Source organism: Tursiops truncatus, chromosome 16 (assembly GCF_011762595.2).
Source record: "Tursiops truncatus isolate mTurTru1 chromosome 16, mTurTru1.mat.Y, whole genome shotgun sequence".
Classification (NCBI taxonomy): Eukaryota; Metazoa; Chordata; class Mammalia; order Artiodactyla; family Delphinidae; genus Tursiops; species Tursiops truncatus.
Window position 1 is genome coordinate 72,045,277 of NC_047049.1, and position 18,755 is coordinate 72,064,031.

At 40.2% G+C, this 18,755-nt stretch overlaps 1 protein-coding gene and 1 long non-coding RNA gene across 9 annotated transcripts in view; one reads left to right on the top strand and one right to left on the bottom strand.

Annotated features, from left to right (window-relative positions):
- LOC141276692 (uncharacterized) overlaps positions 1-11,523 on the top strand; it is a 407,388-nt gene extending 395,865 nt beyond the window's left edge. For 2 of the 4 annotated variants that reach the window (XR_012326650.1, XR_012326651.1), the window contains 5 exons: positions 643-719; positions 1,697-1,770; positions 4,677-4,758; positions 9,008-9,357; positions 9,811-11,523. This is a non-coding gene — a long non-coding RNA (uncharacterized lncRNA). Of the gene's footprint in view, positions 1-642; positions 720-1,696; positions 1,771-4,676; positions 8,145-9,007; positions 9,358-9,810 lie in introns of all 4 variants that reach the window. The other 2 variants (XR_012326648.1, XR_012326649.1) reach the window with 2 other exon arrangements.
- The window catches only part of BICC1 (BicC family RNA binding protein 1), a 301,538-nt gene that overhangs the window by 11,273 nt on the left and 271,510 nt on the right, over positions 1-18,755 (bottom strand). For 3 of the 5 annotated variants that reach the window (XM_033841936.2, XM_033841940.2, XM_033841939.2), the window contains 5 exons: positions 14,238-14,403; positions 11,118-11,157; positions 10,588-10,742; positions 4,562-4,718; positions 185-345 (listed from right to left, as the gene is read on the bottom strand). In XM_033841936.2, the coding sequence (XP_033697827.1) occupies positions 185-345; positions 4,562-4,718; positions 10,588-10,742; positions 11,118-11,157; positions 14,238-14,403 (679 nt within the window). The remainder of the gene's footprint in view (positions 1-184; positions 346-4,561; positions 4,719-10,587; positions 10,743-11,117; positions 11,158-14,237; positions 14,404-18,755) is intronic. The other 2 variants (XM_033841938.2, XM_033841937.2) reach the window with 2 other exon arrangements.

Sequence of the window (18,755 nt, forward strand, 5' to 3'; positions counted from 1 at the left end):
ACCAGTTGCACTAAATAAGAAATAACATGGCGACAATTTCCTTGGAAGCAAAAATAAGCTATGAGACTTCAATAAATGCTCAGCGAAAACACAGTCATAGATAAATGAGTGATTTCATTCTAGAAGTCATCACACACACAACCAAAACAAAGATGCCTGGGAAGATAAATAAATAACCACCGACCTCTTGTTGCTGGAAGACGTCTGTGTATTTGCCCAGGCCCAGTTTGCTGAAGAGCTCAGGGAGGTCAGAGCCTTTGAAAGAGCTGTTCAGGTTACAGCCATTGCTTCCTGTCAGCGAGGAAATGCAGTCCATGTAATTGCTACTGCTGAGATAGTGCTCCGCTGAAAGGCAGAGGAAAGACAGGCCTGAAGTGTAAATGCCCAGGGAGAGCATGGTTTAATTAAAAGTTTTAATCACTCAAATAGTTCAGATTCAGTGTTTTGGGCTGAACAGACCAGTAACTGCAGAAACGCAGCAGTCCTTTACTGAAACACTGGCTTTTCATTAAGGAAATGCTGGTTATGGCTTTCAGGGAGGCTCTCCCCATTTAAAAGGTTACACTTGGGAGGGAGCAATTCGGCAACAGGGCCTCCGTAGTTAATAATCATTAAGCATATTCTTTCTCCCTGAGCATTCAGGAACATTGGCTCTTCACAACTGATTTGATGTTAATTAAACGAGGAAGTGGAAGCAGGACCCCTAGGACACAATAAAGGTAAGGAAAGTTACAGGCTCCTGTTAGATGCAGGCTGGCCCTCTGTATCCACACTTGTGCTTTTCTGTGGTCAAATAAATACTATGATATTATCACATATAAATCTCATTTCCCTCAAACATAATTGGGCAGTGAGTTCATGAAATAGAGAGTTTCCAAAATTAAGAGTAACATATGAATGAAAAGAATGATGCTGGAGTTCCTGGATTTAACTCACAACAAAAACAAATCCATCTCCTGGGGGAAATTCTAAGACAGCCATGCCGAGCTTTGCCTTGGCTCTGCTACTGATCTGGTGGGCAAAGATTTCTCCATGTTGTCTTTGGTTCTCAGACCCAAGGACATGCAAAGCTGGGTGACAGACTAGTGAGCCACACCAAGTACTTGACCAAATTTTCAAACACTCTTCAGGAGCTGCTTTGGAGAATCTAGCAGAGTTATGCAGCCATTCCTACCACCCTGACCAACAACTGACTCTCATCCATGTGGAAATTCTGTTCTCTTATACTAAAGGTGCAGCTTCAGGGGGATTCCCAGATTGATGCGGGCAGAGGACACTCACCTAGGTATCAGATCCATCTAGTCTCCTCTGGGATCAGTGCATTCAGCAAATCTAAGAATTTTGTTCTGCATTGCACTGGGTGCCACTAATCACTTTCTCCGGTTGTTTTCATCTCCCAATTGAGAAATCCTACATATGTTTCAACTGGAAGGAATATCTTTTTTTTTCTTTTTTTTTGCGGTACGCGGGCCTCTCACTGTCGCGACCTCTCCCGTTGCGACACGCAGGCTCAGTGGCCATGGCTCACGGGCTTAGTTGCTCTGTGGCATGTGGGATCCTCCCGGACCGGGGCACGAACCCACGTCCCCAGCATCGGCAGGCGGACTCTCAACCACTGCACCACCAGGGAAGCCCGGAAGGAATTTCTTGATAAGGTTTCTCTTTCTTTTAAAAACAGGTATTTTATCTCTTGTAGGAAGAATGTGTAGGGAAAAGGACCCAGGACCAAGCCCTGATGCGCTGAGCCCTGGAACACTCCACCAATTGAAGGTAAGGCCCCAGAGTCACCAAAAAAGATTGAGGAGGAATGACCAGTGAGGTACCGGTTTGAGGGTGACACAGAGCAGAGTATGATGAGCACACTGGAGTGACCACTGGACTTGACAACACGGAGGTTACTGTCAGGCTGACCCCATAATTTACTGTCCGAATGCTAAATTTACTTTCTTCGAGGCAAAAAAAAAAAAAAAGAGGGAGTTACTGAGGAATTACAGTGGAACAACTGGTGAAACAGGGATACCCAGAGAAAACCTAGACATTGGTGACCTTGACATGGGTGACCTTGACATGGGTGTCAAGAAAACTTTTCTAAAGCTTTGTTGTTCAGTACACTAGCCATTGGCAACATGTGGTTATTGAGCACCTAAAACGTGCTAGTGTGGATTAAAAATGCACTCTAAGTGTGAAATGCCACACACCGTATTTAAAGACAGTACAAAAACAAAGACAGGGTAAAATATCTTTACATTGATTACTTGTTTAAATGATGATAATTTATATACGTTGAGTTAAGCAAAGAGATCAGCAAAAAGTGAAAAAATATTTTAAAATATTCTTAGTGATAAATATTTATTATGGTACACAACTTTTTTTTTACATTTCTTCTCATCTTAACTACTTATAGTATCCATATTCTCTTTTAACTCCCTAGGCTCTTAAAACATCGGACAAAGGCCAAGGAACAGTGCTTTTTTAATCAATCTTTTTTAATTAATGAATCCCCTATCTTAACCCTAATCCTGAATTTCAATGCAGCTAAGTCACACAGTCAATTTTAATCATCCAGGATTCAGTGCAGGGAAAGGGGATAAAGATAGAAGAAGAGAGGCGCAAAGCTAATTGATGCTGGAATATAAAACGGAGATCATTTCCACCCCGAAATGTGCACCTGGCACCAGCCTGCCTCTCAGCTCCATTGTCCTGTCAGCAGTAGAGGACCTAGCCCAGGACTAACAGGAAGACTCCAGGATACTACTGACAGTACGCCTGGGAATGAAAGAGTTGACCATGCTTTCTTATTTAGACTTGGCCGACCCCATGACTGGTCTTTTCAAATCTGAGACTCTTGACAACATGGCCCACTTGATTGATGGTAACAACTGGCTGTTACTGTTTACTAGGCTCATTTAGATTGCCTTTCTCCAAGTATTCTTCAAATACTCCAGGGTATGTGTTTCAGGAGTCCAGATTCATCAAAAACCCTGAAATAAGGCATTAGGGGAATATCTTGTGATTACTGTGTCAGTTCTTGTCTGTTTACCTATTTATACAGACATGTGGGTGCTGTTACAGACACAGCCACTGGACTCGTGCTGCATCTTAATCATATTTGTTCAAAGCCTATGCTTTAAACGTTTTTTTTCCTGATACTTTCAGTTAGCTACATCTTGTCATCTTGAAAAATCTTGCTGTTCACCTTTGGTAGCCAAAGGTGACTGGGCAGACCTCTATTGTCTAAGATACTAATTTGATCACATTCTGCTCAACTCCTTTACATCCCTGCCTTTTCCGCATCATTCTGATGTTTGTGTGTGCATGACTCATTCGTATATTCATTCCACAAACACTTACCAAGCACCTGCTAGGTGTCAGACACTGTTAGACATCTGAGAAGAAATAATAAGTTAAGAAAGAAGGCACAGCCTCCTGTTAGTGGGATTGTAAATTGATGAAGACGCTATGGGAAACAGTATGGAGATTCCTCAAAAAATTAAAAATAGAATTGCCATATCCAGCAATTTCACTTCTATTTACCCAAAGAAAACAAAACACTAATTCAAAAGGATATATGCACCCTATGTCCACTGCAGCATTATTTGCGACAGTCAAGATATGAATGCAACCTAAGTGTCCATCAACAGATGAACGGATAAAGAAAAGGTGGTGTGTGTGTGTGTGTGTGTGTGTATATATATATATATATACACACACACACACACACACACACACAATGGAATATTAGTCATAAAAGAAAATGAAATCTTGCCATGTGCGACAACTTGGAGGGATCTAGAGGGTATTTTGGTAAGTGAAGTAAGTCAGAAAGAGAAAGGCAAATGCTGTATGATCTCACTCATATGTGGAATCCAAAGACAAAAACAAAACAAAGTGAAAACAGACTCACAGATACAGAGAACAAAGGGTGGTTGCCAGAGGGGAAGTGGGGGTGGGAGTGAGATGAAGGGGATTAAGAGGTGCAAACCTCCTTAGTTATAAAATAAATAAGCTACAGGAGTGACACACACAGCGTAAGGAATATGGTCAGTAATACTGTAATACCTGTACAGAAACAAACAGTTACTAGACTTATCGTGGCGATCATTTCATAATGCCTGCAAATGTAAAATCACTAGGTAGTACACCTGAAACTAAATGATATTGTACACCAACTGTATTTCAATTAAGAAAAAAGAAAGAAGGCACAGCCTAAAAGAACGCTCGGCACATGGGCACTTAAATAAGTGTTTATTGCATGAATGTAGTCCCTGACGTGTGGAGCTCAAATTCTACAGGAAAAGACAGTTATGTAAGTAAGTAATTGTACTTCAGTACGACAAATGCTAAAATGAAAGCATATACAAAATGCAGTGAAAGCAGAGAACGATGTGCCCTGCTTCACTGGAAAAAAACAGGGAAGGCTTCTCAGAAGAGGTGGCCTGTGAGTAATCCAAAACACTTGAAGGCCTAGAGTCCAGAGTTGATACTCGAACATTACCCTAAACCAGCTAAACAAATTCCAAGCTGATGACATCTAAAAGTATGACGAAAAGTCAAAGCTCACTTGATTTGTTCTGTTTACGCTTGGGGCTGCCAATAGAAGCTGCAAATTCACTATGACTTGCGGGTCCTATTCCATTTCGGTCTCTCCAGTTATCAGATTCGCTTCCACTTCCCAGGTGTTCACGACTGTTGGACCTCGAGAGGGACACTGATGAACCCTGAAAACAATCAAAGCCAGATAAGGAAATGTTTAATAAGGTAGGTTTCCCGGGGTGGGAGGAGAAAAGAATACACATTAGACCACTTATCATTTATTTCGATTGCTGGCCAATGCAGTTACCCACGAATGCTGATTCTCAAGAAGAGGCTATGGGACCTGTCTATAGTCTTTGTCTTCCAGCTACCAAGGACACTTGGAAATACACACAGTGAAGTGTTTTTCCTTCATTATGAGGGAGCTGATGATGAGGGCGCCCAGAGGAGTTCTGAGAGCCCCCAGTATAAAGATTCATTCCTGTAAGATTTAGAGGATTCCTATTTTGGGGAACAAGGCAAATCCTCCATCTGGTATAGCAGAGATTCTCTGCCTTGTATCACACAGGACCAGTAGGGAAGCGGGGCAGCTACACCCAATGCTTTGACAGGAATCGAACTCCCAGGCTCACAAGAGTGGAAGGGTGGAGAGGAATCTGGCATTATGTCCTGTGTTAACTCTCATTCAAATAAGTGCATGATCTCTCCAACAAATTATAAGTACCTGGAAATTTTAACTTTTTTAATTCCCCCAAATCAAAATAAAAATAGTAATTTAAAAGATATCACAGTTTGCACTGAACTTGCATTTACTCATTCTTTATTCATTTATTTAATCACTGTATTACAGGTACCATACTTTGTACTATATCTACAGTATTAAAGTTAAGATTCTCTGGTTCTAAAAGTTTTATGTTTACTGGGTAATTCCAAGAGAATCATTTACTCTTCAGGTCACTAAACTCACTTAATTCAATCCCGCAGCAGCATAACCACAGCTGACCATATGGGGCTGTAATGCTGCTTTCTTCAGGGCAGCATAATACCACTCTGGAGGCTTTCTACCTACCTCACTGTAGCCATTGTAGGATCCTCCTCCCCTTTTCTACTCCAAATGTCAGATTACCCTGGGACTTGGTCCCCGCATTCCTATCATCTCGCTCTACACTTTCTCCTTGAGTAATCAATCAGTAATCGCAACCTCTGTCAAGGCTTAACAACAGCCATGACTCAAATTTTCACCTCTGGGTTTGAATTCCCTACTGAAATTCAGCATCACAGAGCTGCCAATCTGACACCTCCATTTTACGGTCTCACAGGTATTTTAAACTTAGAGTGCTTGAAATCGTATTGTTGATGACCATCTCCCCAGCTGCACCCAAACCCACCCCTCTCCCAGAATTCCTAAATCTCAGTGGCGACCATTCATCCAGTTGCTCAAGCCAAACTTCAGAGACTCATATTCGTTCCTCCTCCCCTCACTACATCCAATCTATCAGTTAGTTTTATCAATGTCATATCTAAACATACCCCAAATCTACCTACTTTTCTCCATCTCCACGACTGTCACCAATAGCCTCCTTAATGGACATTTTGATTCTATCTTGCCTCCCACCCCAATAATCCATTTTCCATGAAGCAACTAGGTGTCTTTTTTAAATGCAAACTAGAACAAAATCATGCCTCTCATAAGTATAAAGTCTTTCCATGCTTTTCTAGTACTTTACCATGGGCTGAGGTGCTCCGTAACTGAGTCTCTGCCTCCCTCTCCAACCTTATCTTCAATGTTCCACCACCCCATCCACCTTCTGCTCCATGAACTTACCAGCCTGTTCTGACTTCAAGATGATAATGCCAGCTCTTTCCCCGGCCTAATACTCTTTTCCTAGATCTTCACAAGGCTGGCCCTTTCTTGCCATCTAGGTCTTACCTTAAACATCATTTGCTCATTAAAGCCAGCTAAGACTACCCAGTATAAAGCAGCCTCTGTTTCACATTTATCAGGGACTTTTATTCCTTAATGCCTTCTTGTTAACTTGTTACATATTTCTTTCTACCCACCAAAAAGAAAGCTCTGTCCATGAAAGGAAGAACCTATATTCAAGCATTGTATCTCTAGTATCTAGAATTGTGTCTGAAACACAGAAGGTCCTTAATAATAAATATTTGCAGAATACTGGATCTCACAGATACCTTTTCTTACATCTATGGGATCCCCTTTGCTGAACTGTGGGAAGGGGCATAGGGAAAGGAAGGCTCCTAAGACCAAATAAATGGTCTTTTTCAATTAAAACCATCTTTAACATTATACTTCAACCTATCCCATGAAGCAAGGGAAATAAGAACATGCTCAAAATTGGTAATTACCAGAAGCATTAATGAATTATTATGTAGTATTTCTATATATTTTAAAACTTCCGTATCTAAACTCTTTTTGAGTACAAAAAAACCACTCATCTGAGATCTAAGCTGATTTAATTCACACAGCTGTATCAGACCTGGCTAAACGATGTTTTCTAAAAACATTAAGTAAAACATAATCTTTTGATATTTATTACTTCGTTATCTACTAACTAGAGTATCATGAAGAGCAGCTCACCTCCACTCTTATGTCTGTAAGACTTACAATAACCAGACAACCTCATTACTCTTAGTGCTGGGGAAATTAAAAACCATTTTTTGATTCCCAATGCAGGTTTTATTTGCTCCAGAGAATATGTAACCATTCCTAATGCCTTTAAGAGATGACTAGCAAAAAGAAAAGGAAAATCCCAAACCTTTTGTAGTTCTGTTGATGTGACAAAAATATTGCAGGTCAAGTAGCCTTTTGTTTGACCTTTGCTGTCCCAGTATATCATCAAGTGGATAGGGTCATACTTTTGAGTCTTGAAGAAAACAAAAATAAGCCTCAAGCTACCTAACTTCTTCTCTAAAGGAGCTCTTTGGAAAAGGCTAATTTCTCAAAAATGCCTTAACACTGGAAACAACTGCTCAAATCTGGCTTCTCAGAAATCTGAACAGGATGTTCAAGGCCTCAGTTTCTTGCCTTAAGCAAGCTTCCCAGCGCAGGAAACTCATGTGCCTTGATCCCAACACACCGAACAGCCCTCACCCATCAGGACCTACTGGCTAAGTGTGCTTCTCTAGAGCAGCATTCTACTTGTCTATTTGGTTTTGTTTTTCTTTGGAAAAGATTAAGGAAAAAGAGTGTTTCTAGCTACCCTCCAATTTAAAAATAGTGCTACAAGCAGAGATGTGGTCAATCTTTTAATAAAAATTGTTTAAGTTCTCTTCACTTTTCCCCAGGTCCTTCTCAACCCAACCCTGTCCCTGTGTTCTAACCCAAAGAAACAATCTTCACTAATTGCCCAGTTTTTAATCCCTCTGAGCTATAACAGAATAAAGAGAAGGGCAGGCACCTGCAGATAGCAGCTGCTTCAGAATATCAGATCACGCTGTGTAAGGGCCCTTTCACCTCCTTTCAATGGCTTTCGGATGCATGAAGAAAAGTTCAAGTCCTACACACCTGGAAGAATCTAGAACCATTCCCTAAGAAAGCTTGGTTATATTTCATCATCAGCAGTGTTTAAAGGGACCGTGAATAAAAGCAGGTAACGTGGTGAATGCCCTTGCACTGATCTCGCTGGTTACATCCTCTCCCCTACCTTTCAATGTGAATGAGCTGTTAGACATTAGCCAGGAAGGTAGAACAGGCTAGCCCAAGAAAGCCAAAGCAAAGAAAAGCCACAGGAGGGGATTCAGCCACTGAGTCAGGACCCTGCACGTTCCTGCCCACAGAAAGTGGTCTACTTGTCCTTGGACGAGTGCCAGAGCAGAAGAGTCTTTCAGCTTCTGACGTGATTTCTGTGCCATCCCCCTTATGTTACGTCCCTGTGGAGCACTGTTTCCAGAAGGGAGGCTGCGTCAGAAACAGACTAGACTTTTGGCTGAAAATGTGGATTACTGGTTCCTGCTGGCTCCCTCCCTGATGAGTGGAGATCCTGGGGGAAGAATTTGCATTTTTAAGCGCCCCAAATGATTCTTGTGTCTTTTAAGGTACAATAACATGGCTCTAGAGCATTTATATATCGCCTTGCTACGTACCCTCTTGAGTTAAACCATTAGGAAGAGGAGTATAAAGAAACTTTGTAAAATGAATTCAAGTCCTCTCTCTGACAACTACTACCATGACCTCAAGTAAGACACTTAACTGATCTGGGCCCCTTTCCCTCACTGGGAGTTTCTAGGTATCAAATAAGCTTGTGGATGAAAATGTACCATATAAACCCACAAAAAAGTAAATGAGTGTGATCTGATAATTATTACTAGCACATTATGTGTTCATGTAACACTCTAAGGTATTCCTTTGGATATAAAACGCATATCTAGTTTGAATGTGCAGAAATACTTCCAGCAATAAGCATTCATATATGTATATAAACACATCTTTCATCAGGCTCTTGGTTTTCTTCAGGGTAAAGTTCTTCAGTGGAAATAACCGTAGCTGCTAAATATTGCTGAGAACTTCCTGCACACCATGCTGAGCACTGGATGCCCTCTCCCACATCATCCTGAAACAACTGCAATGAGGAAATGGGCTCAGAGGTGTGAAGTCACTCATCAAAGCTGTACATGTGTCGGTGGTAGCTGTCAGGCCCCACAGCCCCTGCACCTGACAACTACGTTATTAGAATGATCATCATTTCAACCTGTCACACTACTGGTCTTTGAGAAGAGAAGTGAATTAGCATTTCTAAAGTGAAATATTTCATCTCTGACACTATAGAAACACAATCAACCACCTAACACTCCACTCCACCAAAGGTGAGGGTGAGCAGAATGGAAGGCTGCAGTATTCAAAACATCAGTGGAAGCCTAACAATTAGCACAGCAGTTTTAAGGTCTCTGCCGGTGAAAGGAGATGTTTATTTTCTCTCAAAGCTACAATGGCAGAAAGAGGGGTGTACCTCCTAGAGCCTCAAATTTTTCACAATGGTTCCTACATTCTAGCTTCTGACAGTAACTTCAATCTTTAAATACAGCCAGCTAGGTTGCTACTTTAAGTCTGACAGTGAAATTCACAGGAGACTGTTCTTTTTAGTATTTCAATAGTATTTTCTTTTTCACTGACTCAGAGAGACAAAGGAAAAAATGTCATGTTTGCTTCTGCCTTTCATCAACATTCTAATTTATTACAAAGAAAACGGGTGGAGAAAAGAAGGTCAATCTACAAATGCTAGTTATTAGACTAACCCTTAACCACTATTTGTTTTTCAGCCTACAGTGTTCTGGTTGAACACTGTGATTCTTGGATTAATCATTTTCATCAACGTTTGAGTTTGCACAGCCTCACCAGTAGTGTGTGTGCACGTGCTCTAACTCCACCCCACTCGCAAAAGGCTTACAGCCAAAATCTGACACTCTCCAACTGAAAAGGCCTTGCCGAGTGAGTCGTACAGCCTAGCTGAGAAGCAAGGAACCCTGGATCTCTTCTCTGTGTGGTGAGGATACCAGCTTCCCAGTCTCACTCTGAGCTATAGCCAACATCGAGGAAGCATAACCTTTTGGAGCTCTCGTTTGTGATACTTCCTGCTGTGTTCCTGGCACATCTGAACACACTGAATTTTTAACTCATATCTGAGAACTTGTTTTTGTTGTTGGATACTTGCCTTTTCCTCCTATGGTGGGCTTGCGAGTGATACCCTTGGATAAAGGGATTCTTTATACATTTTTTTATGGAATGTTACATCTGTCCTTTGCTTAATCTCAGCCCTGCTCTATCACTTATGACACTCTCCCCCTAACAAAAACAAGTTTATCCAAATTTACACCTCCTTCACAGCTGATCAACAACTGTGAGAGAAGACGCATAAAAGATCATAATATATTGGATTGTATCAATTTCATAGCAATACATTTACAGGAATAGAAATGAAAACAAATCACCATTAATAGATTGTCCTTATATAAATAGAGAATGGGAGAGGAGAGAAGATTGTTCTCTTCTGCTGAGAGAACAGACAGGAAGAATAGGTAGGGCATGACTCTACAAACCTCAAAAGTGGTTGTCATTGTGGGCTTATAGGACACATGGTTGGCCCTTCTCAGCTCCTTGATAGTTTCAGCGGGCATGGATTTAGAAAACCCGAGGCCACTCCAGGTATTTGTGGGTGTTCTGACCTCCGTCACCACCGGTTTCTTTAACATAGCTTTGGAAAACAGAACATAAAACAAATGCTTGGTATTTTTAATGAATTTCTTAAATAAGATATTGATGAGTATTGTTTCTTTGATATATGTAAAGAAATTATCACTGAATATTATTTCTTAACACAAAATGCCTTAAAATATCCTCATAAAACATTTTATACAAAGTAGTGGTAAACTTTAAAATGATACATTATTTCTTAATTGATCTAATGCTAATCTACTCAACCTCAACAAAGTTTGTGCAACTTGAACGTAAACATTCTGGGATTCCTTTTATGAAGGTCCAATTTCTCAGTTCAACATCAACACTGAAAAACCTTTTATGTGTTTACTGAAAAAAAAATCAAAGTATAGATCATTAACGTGTCACATACCTTTGGTTGCTAATAACTTTTTCTGTTCATAGTCAAATGCCTGAAAAAAAAACAGAGAGAAAATATCTTTATTGTCAGTCTATCCAAATGTTATGCCAATACTTCATGAAAAGATTTTGACTACAGCCCATGAATCTGCCTGGGGCAAACGCTCAGCTCTGCACCAGAATGTGACAGTAATCCATGCAAGTCTGATAAACTGAAACATGTTTTCAAAACTAATTCATTGGGCTTCCCTGGTGGCGCAGTGGTTGCGAGGCCGCCTGCCGATACAGGGGACGCGGGTTCGTGCCCCGGTCCTGGAAGATCCCACATGCCGCAGAGCGGCTGGGCCCGTGAGCCATGGCCGCTGAGCCTGCGAGTCTGGAGCCTGTGCTCTGCAACGGGAGAGGCCACAACGGTGAGAGGCCCGTGTACCGCAAAAAAAAAAAAAAACAAAAAACCTAATTCATTATAATAATAAAGTACTACTTCCAACTTTAAGTCATGACAGTGACAAAAGTTAGAAATTTTCCTTCAAAAAGAAAAAAATTCCTATTTACTATGAAATACTTAACACACCAGGACCAATATATGCTAACGTATAGTGAATAACCTAATAACTTATGCTAAGTTTCAAAATAATGCATTATCAGAATGCTTAAGCAGTACAGTAAAATTAAACCTAAATAAAAATATAAACCTAAATTAAAAAAATAAAAGTTATCTTTTATTGCACAGGACTAGGATGGCACCATTTATTCTTCCCATTCACATTGAATAAGTGACTATGACACAGTCGGGTCTACATAGGGACCAAGGTAGGTCATTTTGAAGAAAGAAGTCCAGATATAGCCACATCTCAAATGCTAACCCAGGGTTCTCAACTCGCCAATTCAGGAACTGGCTTAGACTTGATTTAAGAATGTCTCTTGTAATAAACTGTAACGGAGAAGAATTTTTTAAAAAGTATATAGATATATACATATATGTATAACCAAAATCACTTTGCTGTACAACTGAAACTAACACAATATTGTAAATCAACTATACTTCAATAAGTTAAAAAAAAAAAAAAAAAGAATGTCTCAAAGGCCTATCAGATGGGTCAAGAACCCACTGGCGAGAGCTCTTTGGACCTTCCTCCCAGGAGGACTATACCATCATATGTAGGGTGTCCATATAATTTATGGTCTGAAACAGGATACTTCTGAAAGTGAAATATACTACAAATGATTAGGCCAAAATAATAAAAGTAAACAGGCTGACCTAGACCAACCAGAAGGAACATGGCAGTAAATTGGGAGAGTCAGATTTTTAGATAACACAGATTGATAATGTTTTTGAAATCCTAGGTCTAAAATGATTCTGGGAGTTAAAATCAACTTGTAATGACTACTAAGGGCAAGATGTGGGGAGATGCTAAAGTTACTTGTTCAGTAAATATTTATTGAGTGCCTTCTGGCTAAAGGGACTGTGCTGCACTTTGTGTAAGAATATTACAATGAATCAAAAATAATCTATAGCCTCAAATCATATAGAGGCTTAGCAGGGGTAAGAAAAATAACCACAAAATAAATTAGAAAGTGAGATAAGTGTGAAGAGAGAGCTGGCGATATAGAAGTCCAAGAATGATCAGGAGACAGAGATCATCTTCAGCTATAAAGCAATCAGGGAAGTCTTCAAACTATTATCATTGATTTCCTGGTGATTTTAAGAGTCACTTCTTCACTAATGGCGTAAATACATCTATTTAAATTGAAACTCTATCACCAAGAACATTTACATCCATCCTAAAAGAAAGGAACATGAAAGTGGTTCACTATAGGTATATACCCGATGGAGAAGACGAGAATCACAAGATGGATGAAAACCATAAAGGGATCGTAAAGGAATTTGATACTTCTTAGATGAGAGAACTTTAATTTATAATAACTGAAAATAAATCCGCCAGAGAAAATGTAATAAATGTCTTTTTTTCTAACTTTGCACTTTATAAAGGCTATGGCTTTTGTATAAAACATTCATCTAAAAACTCTTGAAAATGTTCAAATGCAAAGGATTAGAAAAACAGACGAGCAGGATTGTACTGTAGTTTTCGCTGGAATTACAGAAGTATGATTTAGTCCCATGAATTAATTTCTTTGACATATCTGTGACAACTTCTTTATTTCTAGGATTTTGTGAAGTTTTTCCCTTTTTCGAAAGTGGGGGGAAGGGAGATGATATATCTCTTACTACAAAGTAGGTAAGTCTACCCAGTAATTCAGACACTGAAATCAAATGTTTAGAGGCATCTCTAAAAGCACAAAATCCTTATCTTTCCTATTGTGATCTATATGAAAATCAGATTTCTGAATTTCATGATCAATAGTCTATTTTGAGTAATTAGCCTAATACTTTGAAAATGGATACAGAGAAAATCCCTGCTGAGGAAATTGTTCAAAATAATCATAAAAATCTGTGAACCAACATAACCGTCAATAATATTTAGCATCTCCTTTCAAAACACTAAAGCTTTACATTAGTTATTTTTATAACTAAGGAACACCAAATTTATCTTCTCCATTTCACAGACAGAAGAATATTATATCTATTTATCCAAGAGTATGTCATGAGATAGTAAATGCTTAGAAATAACAGCTCTCATATTTATCTACATTTTTTTAAACAGATGAAAAATGTCATTTGCATAAGACACAGTGACATAGACCATGTCACTTTTAATATTATATTTTAAAGACTTCTCAAACTAAATCCTGCATTTCATTTTTTTTTTTTTTTTTTTTTTGCAGTACACGGGCCTCTCACTGTTGTGGCCTCTCCCATTGCAGAGCACAGGCTCCGGACGCGCAGGCTCAGCGGCCATGGCTCACGGGCCCAGCCACTCCGCGGCATGTGGGATCTTCCCGCACCAGGGCACGAACCCGTGTCTCCTGCATCGGCAGGCGGACTCTCAACCACTGCGCCACCAGGGAAGCCCTGCATTTCATTTTTAATGTTTATAACGAAACCAATTCCTAACTACTGCATATATATTTAAATTTAATTTCTGGTCTACTGCTAAAAGCTCACTGAATTCCCCATTCCCCAACCTAGGCAGCCTACATTTGGATGACTTGTCCATTTTTTTATCATTACCTGCATGTTGACATATGATGGCCGTGGGGCAAGGCGGGCCCTTTCATTGTTCTGCTGGGCAGCGGCAGCCCTCTCTGCAGCACGCTCACTCCCTGGAGCCTTCTTGTCAGCCAAAGGGCTTTCTGCAGTACTCAGCTCAGGCTCTGAGAGCAACCTGTCAGTGCTGCTGTGAAAGAGAGTTTGGGATTGAACACTCCACCATTACATACAAATGTAGCACACATTTCCTAGGTGCCACATTGACTATGTAGGTTTACCACTGTCAACCATTTACACGTATTATCTCATTTAATCCTCACGGTACTGCTATGAGGAAGGCAGTCTTATTATCCCTATTTTTCAGATGAGGGGAGTACCCTGTCCAAGGTCATACCTCTGGTAAATGGTAGAGCTGGGATTTGAACCCAGACTTTCTGACTCTAGAGATGGTGCCGAAACTATTTCATGATCTATATTCACACACATTAAATATAGCATGTATGATACACTGTATGCAGTACATATGAAATAGACATACAGACAAGATTTCTAATTTACATACATCAAGGAGATATCCCTGACCCATGTTTACACAGTCTAAACAAACTGAGTCAGTCGGAAGGCATGCAGATGATCCAGTTCTTTTGTGTGCCATATACATGATGTTGCTAACAAATCGGCTATGATAAAGGCAGCAGGTAAATATTCTTTAACATCTGTTCAGGGTGCAGGGAAAGAACACGAAAGTGCTTCTTAAAATGGGGGGCAATTATCTGAATTATAGGAATTTATAATGCCCTATACATGCACCTCAAGTTCACATCCAAGGGCATGTTAGGCTCAAGTAAAACAGACATATCAAACAGTATTAGTCAAAGAGCTGATTTGCTCACACATTCTTCCTTTTATCATTCACTCTTCAGTTGTACCAGGGGAATTCAGAGGAATTTAGAAAGGACTATTAGAATACAAAAGGAGCAGCAAAGAACTTTGTTTGACAAAAGTTCAGAGAGGCTTCACACAGGCGTGTGACCTGGAATTTAAAGGGCATCTGCAGGTTCGCCATTGTGTAACAGCAACTCAGAGGGAACAGCATAAGCAAAGGAAAGGAAGTGTGCAGTCACTGGTGGTTTTAAAGCCAGAGTGTGACAAAAATTACTGGAACAAAATAAAGGATTGATAGAGCTGATAAGAGACTGGAGACAGGGAGACCATTCTGGAGGTTACAGCTTAATTCAGATGAGAGATAATCAGTTCACACTTACACACTCAATGAACACATTTAGTGATGAAAGGAACAGGTATATACTTCAAATGCATCAACACAGAGGGAAAACAAAATCATTTCTCTAACCTATAATAAATAATGTTAATTTGGTGTATTAGTATCATGTTAAGAAAAACACAAGTAAAGCAGATTTGGACAAAATGGGAACAATGGTAGTTAATCAAAGAGTTTATAAAAGCAAAACAGATTTTGCTAAGAAAAGGAGGAAATAAGAATATATATTAACACAACACTGGAAATCAACTATACTTCAATAAAATCAATTTTTTAGTTAAAAATAAATATATATGTTATATTTGCCTAAACACACTCTATTCTGTAACGATATAAAAGACAGGAGAGGAAATTGGGTAGATGAAGTGGATGGGAACAAAACCTTTCGATGTAGAAGCATTCCACTGTTTTGCGTTTTTAAAATGTGAATAGACTGCCTATTTGAAAAAAATAAATGGAAGAAGTAAGGATAACACATTTGTTATCCCTAATGGTGCTATGGTAAGGGAGAATTATATTTAATATAACATATGCATTTATACTCACTGTGATTTGTAATAAGTAAAATCATGATACTGCCAAGTATTTATTACCAAAGTGAACAATTCACTACCTTGGAACAAGGGAGCCATAGTTTAAGTTGGAAATTCAAAGCCAAATGAAGGAGAATTCACACTAAGAAAATTTCTTACAGCAAAAATCGGAGAGTTAAAATTGCCCTGCTGATTACTGAAGAGCAGAGAGAATGCTAAAGTTTCAGAGCAAAAGAGATGGTTTAGGGAATCCAGAAATAAACCCAACCAGCTAAAGGAAGGGGGGAGATGACAGAGAAGATTTAAGGGCACTAAAAAGGAGATAGAAGGCCTAAAATGGAGTCACTTGTACTAAACCCCACATCAACAAACCAAGACTTGATACCTAACCTAACTGCAGTTTCAGCTTCTCCTAGGAATGTAATCTTAACCAGTCCTGTCTGGAATTTCCTGGCCAACACTAGTGAGGTAACCCACCAGATAGACCGCTGTCTTCTCCCAAAGGAAGGTAACCTTGCCTGAAATAATCCTTTCTTTTCTTTATGACTTCCTTGTCCCTCCTTTTTTCTCCTTTTAAAACGTTTTCTTTTCTGCAGCATTTTGGAGCTCCTTTCTATTTGCTAAATGGGATTCTGCCGATTCATGAATTGTTGAATAAAGTAAATTTGATCTTTAAACTTACTCAGTTGAATTTTTTTTTTTAAACAGATCTGATGGCAGTAATAGGACTGAAGGAGACTTCCAATAACTCTGGGAATGAGAAACACAGGTGTAGCACCTGCAAACCCTCTTGAGTTCTCTGTCTCTCTCACTGCTTCTGAGGACTGTAGGTAACTTCCTCTCAGTTCTGAGCTCTTCTCTCTTTGCACTGAGCTCCCAATCTAATTGGCTTTCCAATACAGGGCAGGTCAGCTGGATCTGGCAGATGATTCTGCCAGGAGCAGAATCATCTTTAGCCTTTATTTCAGACCACAATAGTCAATTAATTGGTGGAAACCCCCAGGCCTTGATTCTGTCCCAAGATCCATGTGGGAACTATCAGTTCTCCATGTATGTGGAGCCCCTAGTCCTCAGTCTCCATTTGTTGAGGTCTGTTGGTTCAATTCTTTCCCCAGGCCAAGGTCCCATGGCAGGAATTGTTGGTGGTATACACGAGACCTTTACCTGGCTGGGACACAGCAAAATCCTTTGGTTACTGCCAATTTGTTAAGGTGCATGTGTTTATCTTGTTTTCTGTAGATAAAAGCTACCACTAATAGGAATCTCAGAAGCCAAAAAGCCACAAAAATTCGTGGGCATGGGTGAAGCACTTAAAAGCTGATAAAGTACTCTCCACCTAACTCAAAGGACTCCCGTGTTCAAATAAGCTGGTCATGGAACAGGTTAGCTTGACACCAGGTCATCCACCAACCTCAAGAAGATTTCCGTGAAACAAGGTTCACTGTAAAATACCACACAATCCCCAGGCCCACAGCACATCCTTCTTAGATATTGATCTGGCTCCCCCAAACCCAAAACGCCTTAGCTGGAAGAAATGGGATCCTTAAAATTCAAAGAGTTAAGCACTCCACCTTCTGGTGCACTTGCTTATTTTACATCTAAGAACTATGGTCCTGGAAGCTATAATTATCTATAAAAATGGCAAAGTGTTACTAAAGATGACCTACAATTAGAATGGCCATTATGAGTAATGTCCCAATTATATAAGATCATTTAAGAAGTGCACTTAAAAGCAAGGACTCCCCACTCCCCCCCTCAAAAAAAATGGTATAGCTATTTTAATTGGAAGGCAGAGAACTCCAAAAGGCTTCAAAATTCCAAAATAGCTTCAATGAAAGATTCATTGCAAAAAGGCTAATGAAAAATTAAAGACACAAGAGGTACCTAAAACAAGAGACAATAAGACTGACGTAACTATTACTGCTCCCTTCTATCCTCTTCTTTTTTTTTTTTTTTTTTTTTTGGCCATGCTGCACATGTGGGATTTTAGTTCCCCAACCAGGGATCAAACCCCAGGCCCTCAGCAGTGAGGGCACAGAGTCCTAACCATGAGGGAACTCCCTACCCTCTTTTATATGAGTACTCACTCCAGTAATCCTGTCTAAATTTCCTTTCCACTCTGAAGAGACTAGAAGATCACAAACAAATGTCTGACAGGTTAGTGGTCATGCAGTGAAACCACTGGGACCCTGTGGGGCTCCTGGGCATGGAAGCCTTTCTGTGTCCCCTGTTTCTTGTTTGCAGGGAATAGACTCCAGCCTCTATGACCTTCCCTGGGTTCCAAAGGGCAGATTGGAACAGTTGCTAATTAGGGAAGGGAGGGGATACAGAGACAAGGGAGGAGCAGTCAAGAAACAATAGTGCAGCCTCGGGGCAGGGTGCTGATTCTGCATCAAGGGACACACAGAACATCTCTGAGCTCTTCTACAGAACTAAAGACTCCAACAACTGGAAGACAAACTGCCTGATGAAGCAATCCTCATTCCAGACAGAAACTCACGGTTTGACAGCCTTGAGAACCAGAAAAGCTCATCAGGAGACCACCTGAGGCCAGATTAAAGGATTGCAGGCCCCGCACACACCCTGCTCCTATCAGCAACCCCACCCGTGAACCACTGCTATAACAGTCCTCACCAAATCCTCCCAGGTTAGGACACACAGTTTTTCAGGGCACAAGCCCGCTGTGGCCCTCTTTGCCCAGCAAAGCAATAAAGCTGTTCTCTT